The 19928-nt window shown below is 49.6% G+C and overlaps 1 protein-coding gene across 5 annotated transcripts in view; it reads left to right on the top strand.

Annotated features, from left to right (window-relative positions):
* Positions 1–3100: 3100 nt before the first annotated feature.
* LOC140424711 (leucine-rich repeat-containing protein 14-like) overlaps positions 3101–19928 on the top strand; it is a 38848-nt gene continuing 22020 nt past the window's right edge. Inside the window, exons 1-4 of one of the 5 annotated variants that reach the window (XM_072508017.1) lie at positions 3101–3243; positions 5351–5723; positions 9004–9045; positions 15606–16247. In XM_072508017.1, the coding sequence (XP_072364118.1) occupies positions 5398–5723; positions 9004–9045; positions 15606–16247 (1010 nt within the window). In that variant the 5' untranslated portion in view covers positions 3101–3243; positions 5351–5397. Of the gene's footprint in view, positions 3262–4073; positions 4986–5350; positions 5724–9003; positions 9046–15605; positions 16248–19928 lie in introns of those variants that run through there. The other 4 variants (XM_072508020.1, XM_072508018.1, XM_072508019.1 and 1 more) reach the window with 4 other exon arrangements.

Below are 19928 nucleotides of genomic sequence, written 5' to 3'. Positions count from 1 at the left end.
GGCTCCTTTCCCACAGTCGGATTGTCGTTCCGGCTCCTTTCTCACAGTCGGATTGTCGTTCCGGCTCCTTTCTCACAGTCGGATTGTCGATCCGGCTCCTTTCTCACAGTCGGATTGTCGTTCCGGCTCCTTTCCCACAGTCGGATTGTCATTCCGGCTCCTTTCCGACAGTCGGATTGTCATTCCGGCTCCTTTCCCACAGTCGGATTGTCATTCCGGCTCCTTTCCCACAGTCGGATTGTCATTCCGGCTCCTTTCTCACAGTCGGATTGTCATTCCGGCTCCTTTCTCACAGTCGGATTGTCGTTCCGGCTCCTTTCCCACAGTCGGATTGTCATTCCGGCTCCTTTCTCACAGTCGGATTGTCGTTCCGGCTCCTTTCTCACAGTCGGATTGTCGTTCCGGCTCCTTTCTCACAGTCGGATTGTCGTTCCGGCTCCTTTCTCACAGTCGGATTGTCGTTCCGGCTCCTTTCTCACAGTCGGATTGTCGTTCCGGCTCCTTTCTCACAGTCGGACCTACTCACTCGGGCTTCCTGAGGCATGTTCTCCGGCTTGACGAGGCATGTTCTCCGGCTTGACGAGGCATGTTCTCCGGCTTGACGAGGCATGTTCTCCGGCTTGACGAGGCATGTTCTCCGGCTTGACGAGGCATGTTCTCCGGCTTGACGAAGGAGGCTCTACAGCTCGATGATGAGAGATATATGGTTGAAAAGGAAATCACTGTCCATTTATCGAAGTCATGAATTTAGATTGTAAATTGCTGTGGCCCCAGCACTGACGTCACTGCCACTCCACTGGTTACAGTTTGCCAACCTGAAAATAATCCATTTAATCTGACTCTTTGTTCCTTGTTCCTTAGCCATTTCTCTATCATCCCCCACACCATGAGCTTTTATTTTGTGCAATTACCTTCAATGTGGCATATTATATGAATGCCTTTAGAAAATCGTACCCACTTTGCTTGCTACATCTTCGAGGGACTGCAATAAATTAGTTAAACACTATTTCCTTTTCACAAAACAATGTTGAATCTGACTATTATGAGTTTCTAAATGCCCTGCCACTCACTCCTTATAACTGGCCTATAGTTTCCTGCTTCCCGTTTCCCTCTTTCTTCAACAGACGTGTTGGATTTGTGGTTTTCCAAGAGCGAGGGTATTTTGGAAGATTCCAACTATTGCATCCACGAGAGAAACATAAGAGTGGTAGAGCTTTACAGCTCAGAGAGAGGCTCTTTGACCTGTCGTGCCTGCTCCGAGGCCCTGCAGCCATTTCTTTTAAGATACGAGAAAGCCAGGCCAAGGGAGCTGACTACCTTCAGTTACATTTGTTATTCCTTTAGTGATAGTGATTGTTTTCAGCGGGTGAAGAGATGCAAGATATTTGTCCAAAACCTCTGCCTTGTCTCTAATTATTAATTTCCCAGTCCCATCCTCAAAGCACAGTGGTTAGCGCTGTTGCTTCACGGCGCAATTTTGATTTGATTTTTCATTTGATGTATTATTGTCACATGTAGTCGAGAACACATACCGTACATCTCAGGGTCTCGATTCCCGGCTTGGATTACTGTCTGTGCAGAGTCGGCACGTTCTCCCCATGTCTGAGTGGGTTTCCTCCGGGTGCTCCGGTTTCCTCCCACAAATCCCCAAAAACGTGCTTGTTCGGGGAATTGGGCATTCTGAATTCTCCTTCAATGTGCTCAAGAGTGTGCCGACTGGGGAATTTTCTAAGTAACTTCATTGCAGTGTTAATGTAAGCTTACTTGTGACAATAATAAAGATTATTATAGGACCAATGTTCACTTTCGCTGCTCTTTTTATATATTTGTAGAACTTTTTTTTACTGTGTTTTTATATTTTGTTCTAGTTTACTCCAACACTTCTATTTATCCCACTATTATTTTTCCAGTCATTAATAACAATAATAATAATAATAATCGCTTATTGTCGCAAGTAGGCTTCAATGAAGTTACTGTGAAAAGCCCCTAGTCGGCACATTCCGGCGCCTGTTCGGGGAGGCCGGTACGGGAATTGAACCTGCGCTGCTGGCGCTGTTCTGCATTGCAAGCCAGCTATTTATCCCACTGTGCTAAACCAGCCCTTTCCGCTGTTTTCAAATTATTGCCAGTCTTTGCCTCATTGCTTTTCTGATACCTCCTTTAACTTGCTGAGTAATAATAATCGTTATTAATGTCACAAGTAGGCTTCCATTAACATGGCAATGAAGTTACTGTGAAAATCCCCTCGTCGCCACATTCCGGCGCCTGTTCGGGTACACAGAGGGAGAATTCAGAATGTCCAATTCACCTAACAAGCGTGTCTTTTGGGACTTGTGGGAGGAAACCCACGCGCACACGGGGAGAACGTGCAGACTCCGCACAGACAGTGACCCAAGCCGGGAATCGAACCCGGGTCTCTGGCGCTGCGCAGCAACAGTGCTAACCACTGTGCTACCTTGCTGCCCGATCTTAGTTAGTCACAGACGGTACATCCTTCTTGTAGTGAATTTCTCTATGAAAGGAACATATCTTTGCCCAGAGTATTGCAATTATCTCCTTAAATATCTGCGGTTGCTTCTCTATGTTTCTGGATACTATAAATCATTTTTAAAGAAGAATAAACGTTTGAAGAAAAGCAAGAGTTTACAGGGCTGTGGGGAAAAAGCAGCGGGTGTGGGACTGAGTGGGCAGCTGCTTCAAGGAGCACGAGGGGCCGAATGGACTCCATTGCTCCATTTCCCGCCAGTTTATTTTGGCTTCTCCTGTGCCTTTTCCCGAAGCTGCAGTTCCACAGGTGGCCAGGAGCTGGCGCAGCGGAGGAGCTCGAGCCTCCCGGCTCCAGATGGCGCTGTGAGGGGATGCCGCAGTCCTGGGCAGGCCGGGAACAGAGGGCGCCGCTCGTCTGACCCCGCCCCCTTAACCCTGTGCCCCGCCTCCTGCCTCGGGGGGCGGGGTGGGGTGGCTCACCCCGAACCGAGCCACGCCCCTCTCATGGTCCCCGCCTCCTGCTCGAGAAATGGCCACCCCCTCCCTCTAGGCCACACCCCTCTCCTAGGCCCCGCCCTCTTACCCAAGCCACTCGCGCCGGGAGATGACGTCACAATCCGGAGAGCAGGATGGGAAGGCTGGGCTTTGCGCAGGCGCAGCTCCTCCGCGGGGACATGGCAACGGTTCCGTCTCCATGGAGTCTCAGCGCCCGCCGTCCCCACCCATAGTCTCAACCGCAGCCCGAGAACAGGCAAGGTGCGGCCCGGGCGAGGGGTAAGGCAAGGGCCCCGCCTGAGGCCCAGTTCTCGGGAGGGCGGGTGCAGGCCGAGCCGGGGTCTCCTGGGCCAGTCTGCAGGCCCAGCCGGGGTCTCCTGGGCCAGGCTGCAGGCCGAGCCGGGGTCTCCTGGGCCAGGCTGCAGGCCGAGCCGGGGTCTCCTGGGCCAGGCTGCAGGCCGAGCCGGGGTCTCCTGGGCCAGTCTGCAGGCCCAGCCGGGGTCTCCTGGGCCAGTCTGCAGGCCGAGCCGGGGTCTCCTGGGCCAGGCTGCAGGCCCAGCCGGGGTCTCCTGGGCCAGGCTGCAGGCCGAGCCGGGGTCTCCTGGGCCAGGCTGCAGGCCCAGCCGGGGTCTCCTGGGCCAGTCTGCAGGCCCAGCCGGGGTCGGTCTCCTGGGCCAGGCTGCAGGCCGAGCCGGGGTCTCCTGGGTCAGGCTGCAGGCCGAGCCGGGGTCTCCTGGGCCAGGCTGCAGGCCCAGCCGGGGTCTCCTGGGCCAGGCTGCAGGCCCAGCCGGGGTCTCCTGGGCCAGGCTGCAGGCCGAGCCGGGGTCTCCTGGGCCAGTCTGCAGGCCCAGCCGGGGTCGGTCTCCTGGGCCAGGCTGCAGGCCCAGCCGGGGTCGGTCTCCTGGGCCAGGCTGCAGGCCGAGCCGGGGTCTCCTGGGCCAGGCTGCAGGCCCAGCCGGGGTCTCCTGGGCCAGGCTGCAGGCCGAGCCGGGGTCTCCTGGGCCAGTCTGCAGGCCCAGCCGGGGTCTCCTGGGCCAGGCTGCAGGCCCAGCCGGGGTCGGTCTCCTGGGCCAGGCTGCAGGCCGAGCCGGGGTCTCCTGGGCCAGGCTGCAGGCCCAGCCCGGGTCTCCTGGGCCAGGCTGCAGCCAGACATTATTCCAATGTGTTGGTTAATATTAGATTTGCTGTGCTGAGCCATCGGGTGGAAGGTCTGCTTGTGTCGGCTGCAGCCTCACTCTGTCTCTTTGGGGAAGACATTGATATCAAAGAACTCATTGCAAAGCCCCATCTCCCCTTGGCCTGTCTGTAAGGCAGCACAAGCTTCGGCTCCCTGCCTTCCAGAACGGGACAGCAGAATTTAATTCCCAGCAAAGTCCTGTTCCCCTACCAAGATTGGGATGTAGCAATAAGTCCATGTCACTGGACTGGGACAGATGGGTGGGTCTGGAGTCACATGTAGGCCAGAGTGGGGTAAGGACGGCAGATTTCCTTCCCTAAAGGACACTAGTGAACCAGATGGGTTCTAAGATTTATTGTACGGTACAATAAGCAGTGTTGTTCTGCCTACAGTCCGGACAGATCATTCCATACATGAAAAATGTAGGACATACATAAATACGCAATGTAAATACATAGACACAGACATCGGGTGAAGCATACGGAGTGCAGTACTACTCAGTAGAGAAGACGTGTGGCGAGATCAGTTCAGTCCATAAAGGGGTCATTCAGGAGTCTGGTAACAGCGGGGACGAAGCTGTTTTTGAAGTCTTCTCAGACTTTTGTATCTCCTGCCCGATGGAAGAAGTTGGGAGAGAGAATAACCCGGGTGGGAGGGGCCTGCTCTCCCAAGGCAGCGTAGACTGAGTCAATGGATGGGAGGTAGGTTCGTGTGATGGGCTGGGCTGTGTTCACGATACTCTGAAGTTTCTTGGGCTGAGCAGTTGTCATACCAGGCTGTGATGCAGCCGGATAGGATGCTTTCCATGGTGCATCTGTAAAAATTGGTAAGAGTCAATGTGGTCATGTTGAATTTCCTTCGTTTCCTGAGGTGCTGTTGGGCTTTCTTGGTAGCGTTGATGTGGGTGGACCAGGACAGATTGTTGGTGATGTGCACACCTAGGAATTTTAATCTGTCAACCATCTCCACTGCGGCACCATTGATGCAGACAGCAGTGTGTAATTCCACCAGCTGCCAAAGTGCATTAATCTCCTGTATTTGAGCATTTGATCATGGTCCAGCTGGGATCAGGTAGTCCTGCACAGTAACATGACTGAACAGGTTGCTGGCCCAGAGGTTCAGCAGAGACAACGGTATATAAAGATGCGTTTCTTGGATCTGACAGTTATCTTTCTCTCTCCCACCCACCAGCCATCCACCGATTCCACCATCGTGATCTGGGCTGTTTTTTTGGAAGGATGAATTCACTGGTATTCTTCTGTGCACAGAAAGTGATCTCAGACCACGCCTCGACCCGCAAAGCCCTTGACTACATCCCCCGTGAGATCTACCCGGTGTTGTTTAAAGCTGCCTTCCTGGACATACGGACACTGGTGCTTCGCGATGTTGTGCAGAGATGGCCCTTTAGCATTCTCAACTTCTCCACCATCCTGAAGAGGTGCAAGCACTGCGACCGGGATGTGATCCGGGAGAAGCCCAACAAGCAGTGCTTGCAAGCAGTAATAATGGGAGTGAAGGACTACCTAATGAATGAGCTAAGACAGAACCGCACCCCCACCAACAGGTACTAACTGGAAAGTTTCCAACTTGAGTGTACTGCTGTGTAATATTGGGGCTGTTAATCATTTGACAACTAAATTTGTTTTGATAAAATTAAAACCATTTTGGTTGCTCCAGTGATATCAGCTGAGTGACACAGACCGGGAACATGCCAACTCCATTCTCTCCTGAACCTTCTAACCTCAGCATTGGGCATTACTGTTAACTCACCTTGCCTACTCCCTACAAACTCAGGAAGAAATAACTGGCCAGTATCTCCCTCCCCCATGCTGATGCTCATCAATACATCGTGGGCGGCACAGTGGTTAGTATTGCTGCTTCACAGCGCGCCAGGGTCCCAGGTTCGATTCCCGGCTTGGGTCACTGTGCGGAGTCTGCACATTCTCTCTGTGTCTGCGTGGGCTTCCGCCCACAAGTCCCGAAAGATGTGCTGTTGGGTAATTTGGACATTCTGAAATCTCCCTCAGTGTGTTAGAGTAAGCCTACAAGGACAAGGATTACAGTTAGCTTCTTCAGCGGAGATGTTTGGCCCTGCTGCAGTAGCCAAGCACAGTGTTACTTTGGTTCTGTAACCTGGAATAGTGGGGAACATGGTAGCACAGTGGTTAGCACAGATGCTTCACAGCTCCAGGGTCCCAGGTTTGATTCCCGGCTTGGGTCACTGTCTGTGCGGCGTCTGCATGTTCTCCCTGTGTCTGTGTGGGCTTCCTCCCACAGTCCAAAGATGTGCAGGTTGGGTGGATTGGCCATGCTAAATTGTCCTGGTGTCCAAAAGGGTTAGGTGGGGTTCTGGGGATAGGGAGGAGGTGTGGGCTTGGGTAGGATGCTCATTCCATGGGCTGGTGGAGACTCGATGGGCCGAATGGCCTCCTGCACTGTAAATTCTATGTCATAGCATCAGACTGATGTGAAGTGAAGATGGTGGTGTTGTGGCAATGTCGCTGGGGACTGCTGATCCAGAGGCCCAGGCTAATATTCTGGGGACAGGGGTTCAAATCCCACTGTGTCAGCTGGTGGAATTAAAATTCAATTAATAAATCTGCAATTGAAAAGTCTCAATAATGATGTGGTTCACTAATGTCCATCAGGGAAGGAAATCTGCCGTCCTTACCTGGTCTGGCCTACATGTGACTCCAGATCCACAGCAATGTGGTTCACTCTTAACTGCCCTCTGAAATGGCCGAGCAATAGGGGACCTACCTCTGAGGAGGGCGGAGGGGAGCTTTCGGTATCTGGGGATCCAGATAGCCAGGAGTTGGGGGACCCTACATAAACTGAATCTTGACGAGGTTGGTGGAGCAAATGGAGGAGGATTTCAAAAGATGGGACACGTTACCGCTCTCGCTGGCGGGTAGAGTGCAGTCGGTCAAAATGGTGGTCGTTCCGAGGTTTCTGTTTGTGTTTCAGTGCCTTCCCATCGTGATCACTAAGGCCTTTTTTAAGAGAGTAGGCAGGAGTATTATGGGGTTTGTGTGGGCGAATAAGACCCTGAGAGTAAGGAGAGGGTTCCTGGAATGCAGTAGGGACCGAGGAGGGTTGGCGCTGCCAAACCTGGGGAGCTACTACTGGGCAGCAAATGTGGCGATGATCTGCAAGTGGGTTATGGAGGGAGAGGGGGCGGCATGGAAGAGGATGGAGACGGCGTCCTGCAAAGGAACGAGCCTGGGGGCGTTGGTGACGGCACCGCTGCCGCTCTCGCAGACAAAGTATACCACGAGCCCGGTGGTGGCGGCAACGCTAAGGATCTGGGGCCTGTGGAGACGGCACCGGGGTGCAATGGGGGCATCGGTGTGGTCCCCGATCAGGGGTAACCACCGGTTTGTCCCGGGGAAGATGGACGGGGGGTTCCAGAGCTGGCATCGGGCGGGGATTGGAAGAATGGGGGACCTGTTCATCGACGGGACGTTTGCAAGCCTAGGGGCACTGGAGAAGTTCGAGTAACCCCCGGGAATGCCTTTAGATATATGCAGGTGAGGGCTTTTGTGAGGCGACAGGTGAGGGAATTCCCGTTGCTCCCGGCACAAGAAGTTCAAGATAGGGTGATCTCGGGTGTATGGGTCGGGGAGGGCAAGGTGTCGGAAATACACCAGGAGTTGAAAGAAGAGGGGGAAGCGCTGGTAGAAGAGTTGAAGGGTAAATGGGGGGAGGAGATCGAGGAAGGTCTGTGGGCTGATGCCCTAGGTAGGGTTAATTCTTCCTCCTCGTGTGCCAGGCTCAGCCTGATACAATTTAAGGTGGTCCACAGAGCGCACTTGACGGGGGTGAGGTTGAGTAGTTTCTTTGGGGTAGAGGACAGATGTGGAAGGTGCTCAGGGAGCCCGGCGATCCATGTCCATATGTTTTGGTCATGCCCGGCACTGGAGGGGTTCTGGAGAGGAAACTGGCACGTGTGGGTGAGGGCCAGTGTACAAAGCTGTGTAAATATATCATTTTGCTATGTATTTATCTTGCTCTGCGCGATTTCTCGTTTTTTTTTTTTGTTACGAGGGGGGGTTATTGTTTGTAAGGGAGAAAAATTGTGTTAAAAAACTTTAATAAATATATATTCTTTAAAAAAATGAAATGGCCGAGCAAACCACTCAGTTCAAGGGCAATTAGGGATAGGCAGCAATTGCTGACCCAGCCAGCGACACCCATATCAGGGGTGGTTTAGCACAGGGCTAAAGAGCTGGCTTTTAAAGCAGACCAAGGCAGGCCAGCAGCACGGTTCAATTCCCGTACCAGCCCCCCCGAACAGGCGCCGAAATGTGGCGATTAGGGGCTTTTCACAGTAACTTCATTTGAAGCCTACTTGTGGCAATAAGCGATTTTCATTTCATGTCCCAAAGAATGAAATAAATGGTTTTTTATTGATTCTATCTCAGCCATGCTTCTGTGAGCAAATGGGGAGGCAGAAAGAAGGGAAGGCATTTTGAAGCTGCCGGTGTTCAGCTCAACAGCAGCCCTCTGTACGTGAGCAAGTCACAAGGGGAGACAAGAAACTACCGATTTTAACCCCTTCCCAAAAAGGAATTCTCTCCGAGTCTTGCGCTCTCACACACTCAGTCTATTAGACTGGCTAATCTCTGTACTTATCCAAGGTGTGGTGTATTACATGTTTGGTTGTATTGGATCCTTTCAGGAGAATGGGGGTTGGATTAAAGCAGGAGGCATGGCAGGGAGAACTTGGGCGTTACTGACGAGTTTAGGAGAGGACTGGGTGACTTCCTACACTTGTAAGGAAGGGGAAGGTGGGGACAAAAAGCCGAGCTGGAATTGTTAACTTCCTTTTTATTATTTTGCAGAAAATCAAAAGCATCAACATCTCAGGACAATATCAAGCTTAGGTACAGCAAATATTATTAAAGCACAGAAAGTCAGTACTTTATCATGTAAAGTGTTTTTGTGTGTCTCAGGGCGAGTCTCAAATAAATCCCTACCTGCTCAGAATAATTTGGGATGCAATCCTTTCCCTGCCTGTGGTGCTGGGCAGGAATGTCTTTGACTTTGTCCCCTCCTCTTAAACTGGAGATATCTGCTTGATCTGCCTATCGTATGCTTCGTGAGAAAGGCATAGACCTTGCCCTCCACCCTAAGGCCCTCTCTACAGTGGGAGAGCCATGGACTCTTTCCTGTTATGGGCTGGCTTAGCACAGGGCTAAATCGCTCGATTTTAAAGCAGACCAAGGCAGGCCAGCAGCACGGTTCAATTCCCATACCAGCCTCCCCATACAGGCGCCGGAATGTGGCGACTAGGGGCTTTTCACAGTAACTTCATTTGAAGCCTACTTGTGCCAATAAGCGATTTTCATTTCATTTCAAATATTCTCCTCTCCCACTGCCACCCAGTAACTGTAAATGTCTTGGGGAAATGAACTTAAAAATGGAAAACATGACTCGTTTATCGAACTATACACATTAACTGGTGGCTCGTGTATGCTTCAAATCAGTATTCCCTATCCTTGCCATGAAATGCTGATGAAAGCTAACTGCCCCATGTTAGGCTGCCGTGGTGTGCAGAGGAGTGCTTTCAAAATGGTACAAACATGGAGGGGAAAGCATCTTGCATTGAAACTACTGTCGATCCCTAGCCGCGCAGTTACCTAAAGATAAGCTTGTCGGTAAAATCACGTGGAGATTATTTTTTATTTTGGAAGAAAAGGCAGAGTGTTGGTTGTCCAACCCAGGCAGTTAAGATGTCGCAATGGAGAAGGAAATCCTTTGTGATTCTCGTCACAAAGGAGATTACCCTTAAGGGTGCCGAGGTAGGGAATCGGAAGACTTGGCGACTGCCCTGGGGCAGGTTTTCACTTAGTACCCTCAGTAATGGAATGGCATGGTGCACAGGGAGACATCAGAAGGCAAAAAGGCAATGCGTATCTCTGATGGATTTATTGCTGTTCTTGGTTGGTGGATAAGGAGTGTTTTGTAATCTGTCATCTAGTTGTGACAGCTATTCTAAAATTACAATTGAAAATGGCTCATTTAATTGGGAAATGCCATTCCCCTTAATGAAATTTTAGGTTGAAAAGAGATTATAAATTGGGTCAGCTATTAGCTACTGGCTAATTGAGTCTGAAAGGTTGAGATTAGGAGTTTCAATTCAATGCTTCCAGCAGTGGGTCAGGTGGTGTTGAGGAAGCAGGAGGGCTGCAAAAGGACTTGGACAGGTTAGGAGAGTGGGCAGTGAAGTGTCAGATGGAATACAACGTGGAAAAGTATGAGGTTATGCACTTTGGAAGGAAGAATGGAGGCATGGACTATTTTCTAAATGGGAGAATGCATAGGAAATCAAGCACGAAGGGACTGAGTAGTCCTAGTTCAAGATTCTCTTAAAGTTAACATGCGGGTTCATTCGACAGTTAGGAATGCAAATGCAATGTTGGCATTCATGTCGAGAGGGCGAGAAGGGGTGTACTTCTGAGGCCGTATAAGGTAATGTGGTCAGACCCCATTTGGAGTATTGTGAGCTGTTTTGGGCCCGTATCTAAGAAAGGATGTGCTGGCCTTGGAAAGGGTGCAGAGGAAGTTCACAAGAATGATCCCTGGAATGAAAAGTGTTTGAGGACTCTGGATCTGTACTCATTGAAGTTTAGAAGGATTAGGGGAATCTTATTGAAACTTACAGGAAACCGATTGATTCTTATTGTCACATGTACCGAAGTACAGTGAAATTCTGCTCCTATGCCTTTATGGCCTTATAGTTCATTCACTGGCTCAATCAGAATTTATTGTTCATCCCTAATTGCCTTCGAAGGGGGCCCACCGTCTTGAATATAACCATAGCTGGGCCATTGCACAGTTTAGAGCCTGCCACGTTTCTGTTGGCCTGGTGGCAAATATGGGCCAGACTATGTAAGCATGGCAGATTCCGATGGGTTTGTAATAAGCAGGTAGTTTCATGGCTGACAATACTGTGGCTAGCTTTTATTCGTGATTTATTTAATGAATTGAATTTAAAATCTTTGTGTGGGATGTAAACTCCTATCTCTGGTCATTAGTTCATATTTCCTGGATTACGAGTCCAGCACCATGTCCTATCCAGATTAAATAGATCGTAGAGAGTATGATGAGCCTTGAGTGAAGTTGCAGAGGATCTGATGTGGAAGGTGGCGTATCTGGTGCTTTAAAAAGAATGATAAGGAGTTTCCGGGAAAGCGCAGATCATAAATATTGATCAGATAGAATTGAGAAAGGTTGTCTAAAAATAGGAGAAAACCTTCTGCAGATGTGGGAGCTATATCCCAATCTGTGATAGGATCAGCTGAGATGGGAATCATTGGGCATACAAAGGCCATGACTTCCTGGTGAGAGATCCCAAAGAGCCTCGATTCCCAAAGGCCATCACTGCTGCCTGATGAAGAAGCCACCAATTTTATGTGGGGCATGAATGTGAATTTCGGCAATGAGGAGGTTACAGCGATAGATGGGCTTTTTTATAGGACGCTAGATTGATACAGAACTAAGGAGGTCATTCCAGCTCATCTGTGCAGTCTTTGAAAGTTGATTGGATTAGTCCTCCCATGCAATCTACATGAGGTCACAGATATAGGTTGAGAGGCGGTCGACTTAAAACTGAGATGAGGAGGAACTACTTCTCGCAGAGGGTGGTGAATTTGTGGAACGCGCTGTCCCATAGAACGGTGGAATCTGATCATTAAATGGTTTCAAGAGGGAGATAGATATATTTCTGATTTTTAAAAAATGGGTTAAAGGGATATGGGGTGTTGCTCTTTTTAGCCTTAGTTTTATTACCTCTGATTCTGTCACCTTTGCTCACGAGTCGCCAGGTATCTTTCTGATACCGCCACGTGGTTCAAGCTCGAGTTATGATTAATAAGTCAGCACACCGCTTAGTAAGATTGAAATCAACGGTCATTTATTATATACAACAGGTAATGCTTACACAATAATCCTACTATCTATATAGAAACCTACCACTACTGGCCAATACTTAACTTTAGAAAGGGCCCACCAGGTCAGGGAAACAAATGGTTTATCGAATCGGATCTGGCCCGCGGGATTCAAAAAGGCTGATACAGGTCGATGGCTAGGAGTCTTTATCGGGTAGCGATCGCTGGAGTCAAACTTACAGTTTCTGGTTGATGTTCTTGCGAAGGTCTCGAGCAGGAGAAGAAGGGAGAGAGAGAGAGCGATCTGAACTTGGCCCCTCACTTTATAGGGCCCCGGGGCTTCCCGCCTCTCGGGGCGGCCCTTGACCCTGAGTCCCCAGTGATTGGATTCTGTCCCCAATCTCTGGGGTCGATGTGTCCAATGGTGAGGCGATTCCTCGATCGGGGGGTGGTCGTTCACCTGTCTTTGTTTTGGCCACTGCAGGCGCCGACAGGTCTGGCCCGGCATTCAATTGCTAATATGTTGCAATTGTTCCCAGGGGTAGCCGATTAAACTGCAGATGTCTGGGTTGATGTGCTGCTAATGGTCTTGAGTATCGATCTGGGCCGACTTCCCCAGAGCCGAATACGCTATTCTGTCAGTAGCTGTCCGTTTGTGTCCTGTTGGCTGCTTTTCCCATCAGCCTTTTCGGTTAGCCATTTTAAATCGGGTTTTGGCCAAATTAATAGGGAATCAGCCATTTTAGGTGGGAACAGGCGGGGAGGTGGACAAGGAAGAGATCATCCATGATCTGATTGAATGGTGGAACAGGCTCGAAGGGCCGAATTGCCTACTTATGCTTCTAATTCCTATGTTGCTCTTTCCCAATAGCCCTGCAGGTTTTTCTCCAATTCCATTTTCAAGTTAGCATTGAATTTACTTCAGGCAATGCACCCCAGATTACAAGTTACTGCATTAAAACAAATCCTCTTCTCTTACTTCTGTTCTTTTGATAATTACTGTAAATCGGTGTCCTCTGGTTACCAACCCTTCTGCTGGAGTCTCCTTCATGATCCTGTCAAAACCACTCATGGTTTTGAACATTTGTTAAATCTCATGTTAACATTCTCTCCTTCAAATACAACAATCCCATCTTCTTCACTGTCTCCATGGAAATGATGTCCACCATCATCGAGTAAATCCCTTAACATCCTTCCTAAAGTGAGGTGCCTGGAGTTGGTCACAATTCTCCAGCTGAGGCTTAACCAGTGTTTATAAAACTTTAGCATAACTTCCTTGCTTTGTACTCTCAACAAAACCTTTACTTGTCCTGTCACCTTAGAACTTGTGTATGTATGGTCCCATTTAGTTTAGTTTGCCCCTTATGGTGTGAGGTGTACTGCATGAGCTCACCGACGCATGGGTGTGAGATTAGCTAGCTGAGTGAAGGTGAAAAACTAACGTGAGCCTCTGCTAGACTGTAGGGGTGCAGAAAGGGGGATAAAGTCAAAGCAGAGAACTTTGGGCCTTCAATGAAAATAGATGAGGGTGGGACTGAAGATAGAAATCGAGGTTCAGAAACGGGAAATGTTTACAATAAAGATCATGACGAGCTTATTGAAAGGATATACAATTGTAAAAGTAAAGCCCAGCTGATCTCTAACACTGAAGGAGGGACAGACTCTTAAATTTAGCAGAAACAAGTACAGAGGGTTTATGACATTTTTACGGACTGGTGAGCACGTGGAATAGACTGCTAGGTGAAGTTCTGGAGTATGGTTCTGTTTGAGAGTTTGGTGGACATTTGGCATGGGCAGGTGGTTGTGCTGTAATGATATGGAGCTTTTGTGTCGTGTACAATTTTCATATCGCGGAATGACTGACTTGCTTGCCTTCGTGGCACACCAAAGGCTCACTAGACTGATACTTGGGATGAGGGTTGTCCCGAAATTGGGGTAGAATGGGCCTTTTTCAAAGAATGAGGGGTGATCTTATTGAGATGTATAACATTCCAAGAGGACTTGACAGAGTCGATGCTGAAAGGCTATTTTCCCTGGCTGGGGAATTTAGAACTTGTCATGGTCTTGGCCATTTATAGAATTTACAGAGCAGAAGGAGGCCATTCGGTCCATTGATCCTGAACCGGCTCTTGGAAAGAGCACCCCACTTATGCCCACACCTCCACCCTATCCACATAAACCAGTAACCCCACCTAACCTGCACATCTTTGGACTGTGGGAGGAGAACGCGCAGACTCCGCACAGTCACCCAAGCCGGGAATCGAACTTGGGAAGACATTTCTTGATGCAAAGAGCTGTGAATCTTTGGAATTCACGAACTCGGAGGGCTGTGGATCCTCAGTCATTGATGGGTATTTGGGCATGAAGGGCTGTGAGGGATATGGGATACGGTGAGAGTGTGGGGGGGGGGGTGACCAGCCGCAATCCTATTCAGTGACAGAGCAGGTTTGAGGAGCTATATGTCCTACTTGTGATCAGAATTTTGATCATTCGCAGTAATTGTACTAAATGGGCGGTACGGTAGCGAGTGATTAGCACTGTTGCTTCACAGCGGCAGGGACCCGGGCTCGATTCCCGGCTTGGGTCACTGTCTGTGCAGAGTCTGCAATTCTCCCGGTCTCTGTGTGGGTTTCCTCCGGGTGCTCCAGTGTTCTCCCACAAGCCCCGAAAGACGTGCTGTAGGTGAATTGGACATTCTGAATTCTCCCTCCGTGTACCCGAACAGGCGTTGGAGTGTGGCGACTAGGGGCTTTTCACAGTAACTTCATTGCAGTGTTAATGTAAGCCTACTTGTGACAAGAATAAAGATTATTTTTGTGTGAGTGAGATCTGATGTGGGATAGGTTACGTACAGTACTGAATAAGCTATAGACAGGTTAACTAACATATTGGGTGCAGATCTTTTCCAATGCTGACTGGCCATAACAACGTTTAAAGCATATGTTGTGTTTAAACAGCACGATCACCAGCAAAGTTACAGATTCTGGTCTGAATTGGGGCTGTAAAATAAATTGATTCTCTTTCAATTTGGAGAATTAAAAATATTGAGCATTCAGTTACTGCACAGTCACTGGGAATTCTGCCCATTCTAATCTCGATACCCCAAAAGAGCCTTCTCCCACTTCATCTCGGCCTATCAGAGTTGTCTTTTGTTCATTTCTCCCTTATGCATTATCTAACTTCCCTCAAAAGCATTTGTTATTCAGCTCAGTTCCACATTTTTCACCACTCTGGATAAAAAAAATTCTATTAAAGCCAAGAAAGAATTTAGGAAAGGCTACCTTATATTTATGACCTCAAGTTCTGGTCTTCCCCACAGATAGAAACATATTCTACCCTATTAAATTCTCCTTTTGGGTAGTACCTTGGCCGTCTCTCTACTAGAGAAGAGAAGCCAGCCTGTTCAATCTCACACCATAATAGGCTTCTTGTGTTGATGTTTGGGCTGAATGTAGCTTCATTGCCTGATTAGAAAGTTGAGTCATTGTGCCTGCGCTGTGATGTTTTTAAGCTGAGTGATGGTGATCCCAAATGTTTCCATCCTTGGTTTGTAGGAAACACCGAATGCTCCGTGTTGTGGACCTCACAGGACTCCAGGATGATGGCGACAGGCAGGATGCAGATACCATTGGCCAGTGGTCACGAACTGTGGCTTTGGCCAAAGCTTGCATTGATATTTCTCGAACCAGCAAGAGGGACGAGTACAGTTCATCAAAGCGGAGGAAAGGTAAAGGTGGTGCCCCTCTGGATGGAGCCTGTGACAGCCAGATGTGCGTAGAGATCCACGCCAATCTCTTCATCACAAGTAACTCTTATGCAACAGTAAGGGACGCACTGCAAATTGGCAAAACCTCTCCCTTGTGTTTGAAATGCCGAGACCTTCGAGCAGAGGAATTGTCTGCGAAAAAGACGGTCAGTATCCTAGAACTCTTAGACCCGGCGGTACTCAAGAAGATTGAGCTGCGTTACAACAATCTCGGTCTCTGTGGACTCAGTGCTGTGTTCCCTTACTTCCCGATGTTTGGGAATCTGATCAGCCTCAAGCTTCCCTACAGTAATATCGATGTGAGGCACATGACTCCTGAGATGGAGGAGTCCTTCCAAAGCATGGTGTCAGCATTCAGTCAGATGCCTAACGTAAAGGAGCTAAATTTTGCATCCTCCAGACTATCTGGACGCATCCGTGAACTGCTGAGGTAAGTGATCAAACATGTCTCTTGTTCTTAGATCTTGTCCTTGTCACTTCCGTTCACAGCAGTCTCTTACCATCTGGATAATTTTGTGCTTCACAACATTGCACCCCCCCCCATCTGCCATGTTCATGTCCACTCCTCTATTCTGTGGGTATACCTCTGCAGCCTCTTTGCATTCCCCTCACCACTTACTTTCCCACCTAATTGTGCTACATTACAACAGTGACTACATTTCCAAAGCACTTAATTGGCTGTAAAGTGTTTGAAATGTCTGGGAGTGTGTCTGAGGACTGAGTTTAGGAGGAACTTCTTCACCCAAAGGGTTGTGAACCTATGGAATTCCTTGCCCAGTGAAGCAGTAGAGGCTCCTTTTTAAAATGTTTTTAAGATAAATAGTTTTTTGAAGAATAAAGGGATTAAAGGTTATGGTGTTCGGGCCGGAAAGTGGAGCTGAGTCCACAAAAGATCAGCCATGATCTCATTGAATGGTGGAGCAGGCTCGAGGGGCCAGATGGCCTACTCCTGCTCCTAGTTCTTATGTTGTTTTGTTTCTTTTTTGGACTTTATATACATTTTTAAAAAATAAATGTTTTATTGAGGTATTTGTTTGGCATTTTAACAGCAACAAAATCAACAATATACATAACAAGGAAAATATTAACATAGTGCAAATTCCACCTCCCACTCCCACAGGTCTTGCCATTAGTTACCCCCCCTAACCTACAGTAACCTAACCCCCCCCCCCCCCACTTTCTGCTGACGATTAGTTCTCTGTGAGGAAGTCGACGAATGGTTGCCACCTCCGGGCGAACCCCAGCAGAGACCCTCTCATGGCGAACTTAATTTTCTCCAGGCAGAGGAAGCTGGCCATGTCTGCAAGCCAGGTCTCCGATTTCGGGGGCTTTGAGTCCCTCCATGCTAGTAATATGCGCCTCCGGGCTACCAGGGAAGCAAAGGCCAGAATGTCTGCCTCTTTCTTCTCCTGGATTCCCGGATCCTGCGACACCCCGAAAACCGACACCTCCGGACTCATTGCCACCCTTGTTTTTAATACCTTGGACATGGCGCGGCATGCCCAGAACATACGGACATGATTCGCTGGCCCTCCGCACACTTCGCACACCTGTCCTCCACCCCAAAGAATCCGCTCATCCGGGCCACTGTCATGTGAGCCCGGTGAACAACCCTAAATTGGATCAGGCTGAGCCTGGCACATGTTGTGGTCGCATTGACCCTACCCAACGTATCTGCCCAAAGGCCCTCCTCTATCTCTCCCCCCAGCTCCTCCTCCCACTTTCGCTTCAGCTCCTCGGTTTGCATCTCCTCCGATCCCATAAGCTCTTTATATATGTCCGAGACGCTCCCCTCTCCTATCCATCCTCTAGAGACCACCCTATCTTGAAATAGTCCGAAGTCGTCCTGTTTGTCCGTACACTAGCAACCGGAGCCCGGTACAGCAACCTAACCCAGCCAACAAAGCCCCTCCCAATATGTAATCCCACTCGACTTGGTCAAAGGCTTTTTCCGTGTCCATCGCAACCACCACTTCAACTTCCCTACCTTCCGGGGGCATCATGGTCACGTTTAGCAGCCTTCTTACCTTGTCCGCCAGCTGTCTACCCTTAACAAACCCTGTCTGGTCCTCCCCTATAATGTCCGGTACACCATCCTCAATCCTAGATAACAGAATTTTGGCCAGATGTTTGGCATCTACGTTCAGCAAGGAAATCGGCCTATAAGAACCACACAGCTCCGGGATCCTTGTCTCTTTTCAGAATGAGCGAGATCATGGCCTGTGACATCGTCTGGGGCAGAACCCCTCTTTCCTTGGCCTCGTAAAGACCTTCATCAGCATCGGCCCCAGTGTTCCAGAGAACTTTTTATAGAACTCGGCTGGGTACCCGTCCGGTCCCGGGGCCCTGCCCGACTGCATGGCCTTCAGACTTTCCACTATCTCCTTCAGCCCGATCGGGACCCCCAGGCCTTCTACCAGCTCCCCCTCCACCTTTGGGAAAGTCAGCCCATCCAAGAAGTACCTCATCCCCTCAGGCCCCGCAGGGGGTTCCGACCTGTACAACCTGCTATAAAAGTCCCGAAACGTCTTGCTCACCCCCGCCGAGTCCCCAACTAAGTTCCCATCCCCGTCAACAACATTCCCTAGCTGCCTCCCTCTTTCTGAGCTGCTGTGCAAGCATCCTGCTGGCCTTCTTGCCGTGCTCGTAAATCGCACCCTTCGCCTTTCTGAGCTGTTCCACTGCCCTCCCGGTGGTTAACAAACCAAATTCCGCCTGCAGCCTTCGGCGTTCCCTTAAAAGCCCTGTCTCTGGAGCCTCCGCATACCTCCTATCCACTCGTAGAATCTCTTACCAGTCGGTCTGTCTCTGCCCTATCTGTCCTGTCCCTGTGAGCCTGGATCGAGATCAGCTCTCCTCTCACCACTGCCTTCAGCGCTTCCCAGATCACCGCTGCTGAGACCTCCCCAGTATCGTTTACCTGCAGGTAGTTCAGCATGCACTTCCTCAGCCTCTCCAACAGGGCCCTACCCACAACAAAGAAATCTATCCGGGAGTGCACGTGGGAGAAAAAAGGAAAATTCCTTGGCCCTCGGCTGCCTAAATCTCCATGGATCCAATCCCCCCCCCCCCATCTGCTCCATGAACCCTTTCAGCTCCTTTGCCATTGCTGGCACCTTGCCCATTCTCGAGCATGACCAGTTCAGGCCTGGATCAATAACCGTGTTGAAATCCCCACCCATAATCAGCCTGTGCGAATCCAGGCCCGGAATCTTCTCTATCACCCTCTTTATAAAATCCCCATTATCCCAATTTGGCACGTGTACGTTGACCAGCACTACCTTCATCCCCTGCAGCTTGCCACTAACCATGATATATCGACCTCCCACATCCGAGACTATCCTCCCCACCTCAAATGCCACCCGCTTGTTAATCAGAATCGCAGGCCCTCTTGTCTTTGAATCCAGCCCCGAGTGGAAAACCTGACTAATCCAGCCTTTCCTCAATCTGACCTGATCCACTATTTTAAGATGTGCCTTCTGCAGCATTACCACGTCCGCCTTAAGTCTCCTCAGGTGCGAAAACACACGTGCCCTCTTTACCGGCCCATTTAGCCCTCGGACATTCCAGATGATCAGCCTAGTTGGGGGGGCAAAGCGCCCCCCCCACCCGCCCTGTAAAAAAGCAAAGTCCCTCATCCAACAATCCCCAAACAAACACCCAGCAGCAAGAAAACACAAAAAACAAAAGCACCACCCACCGAAACCCAGACAGGCACGTCTCCATCCCACAAAAGTGCTCGTCAATTAAAACACACAAGATAAAACACAAAAGGAACATTGCCAGCATCTACCCAGAAAAAGAACCAAAAACGAAACGGAAAATCAACCCCCCCCCCCCCCCCCCCCCCCCCCGTTTCCTTTTCCCTTAAACAGAGCTCCAAAAGAGACTGACACAAAACAATACAAGAAGGCATAGCCAATTTAACAACAGAAAAAACAAACCCCACCAAAAACCAAGGGGGAGAAAAGAAAAACAAACAAAATCCCCACTGAAAAACAGAAAAGGAAAAAGGGCCCAATATCGGCCAACATATTGTCACTAAGTCCGAAAGTTCTCAAACTCCCACCAGTCCTTTTTTCGCAAAGTCCAGTGCCTCATCGGGCGACTT

Source organism: Scyliorhinus torazame, chromosome 6, assembly GCF_047496885.1.
Source record: "Scyliorhinus torazame isolate Kashiwa2021f chromosome 6, sScyTor2.1, whole genome shotgun sequence".
NCBI lineage: Eukaryota > Metazoa > Chordata > Chondrichthyes > Carcharhiniformes > Scyliorhinidae > Scyliorhinus > Scyliorhinus torazame.
Note: the sequence above shows the minus strand (reverse complement) of the source record. Positions and strands in the feature narration are given on the sequence as shown.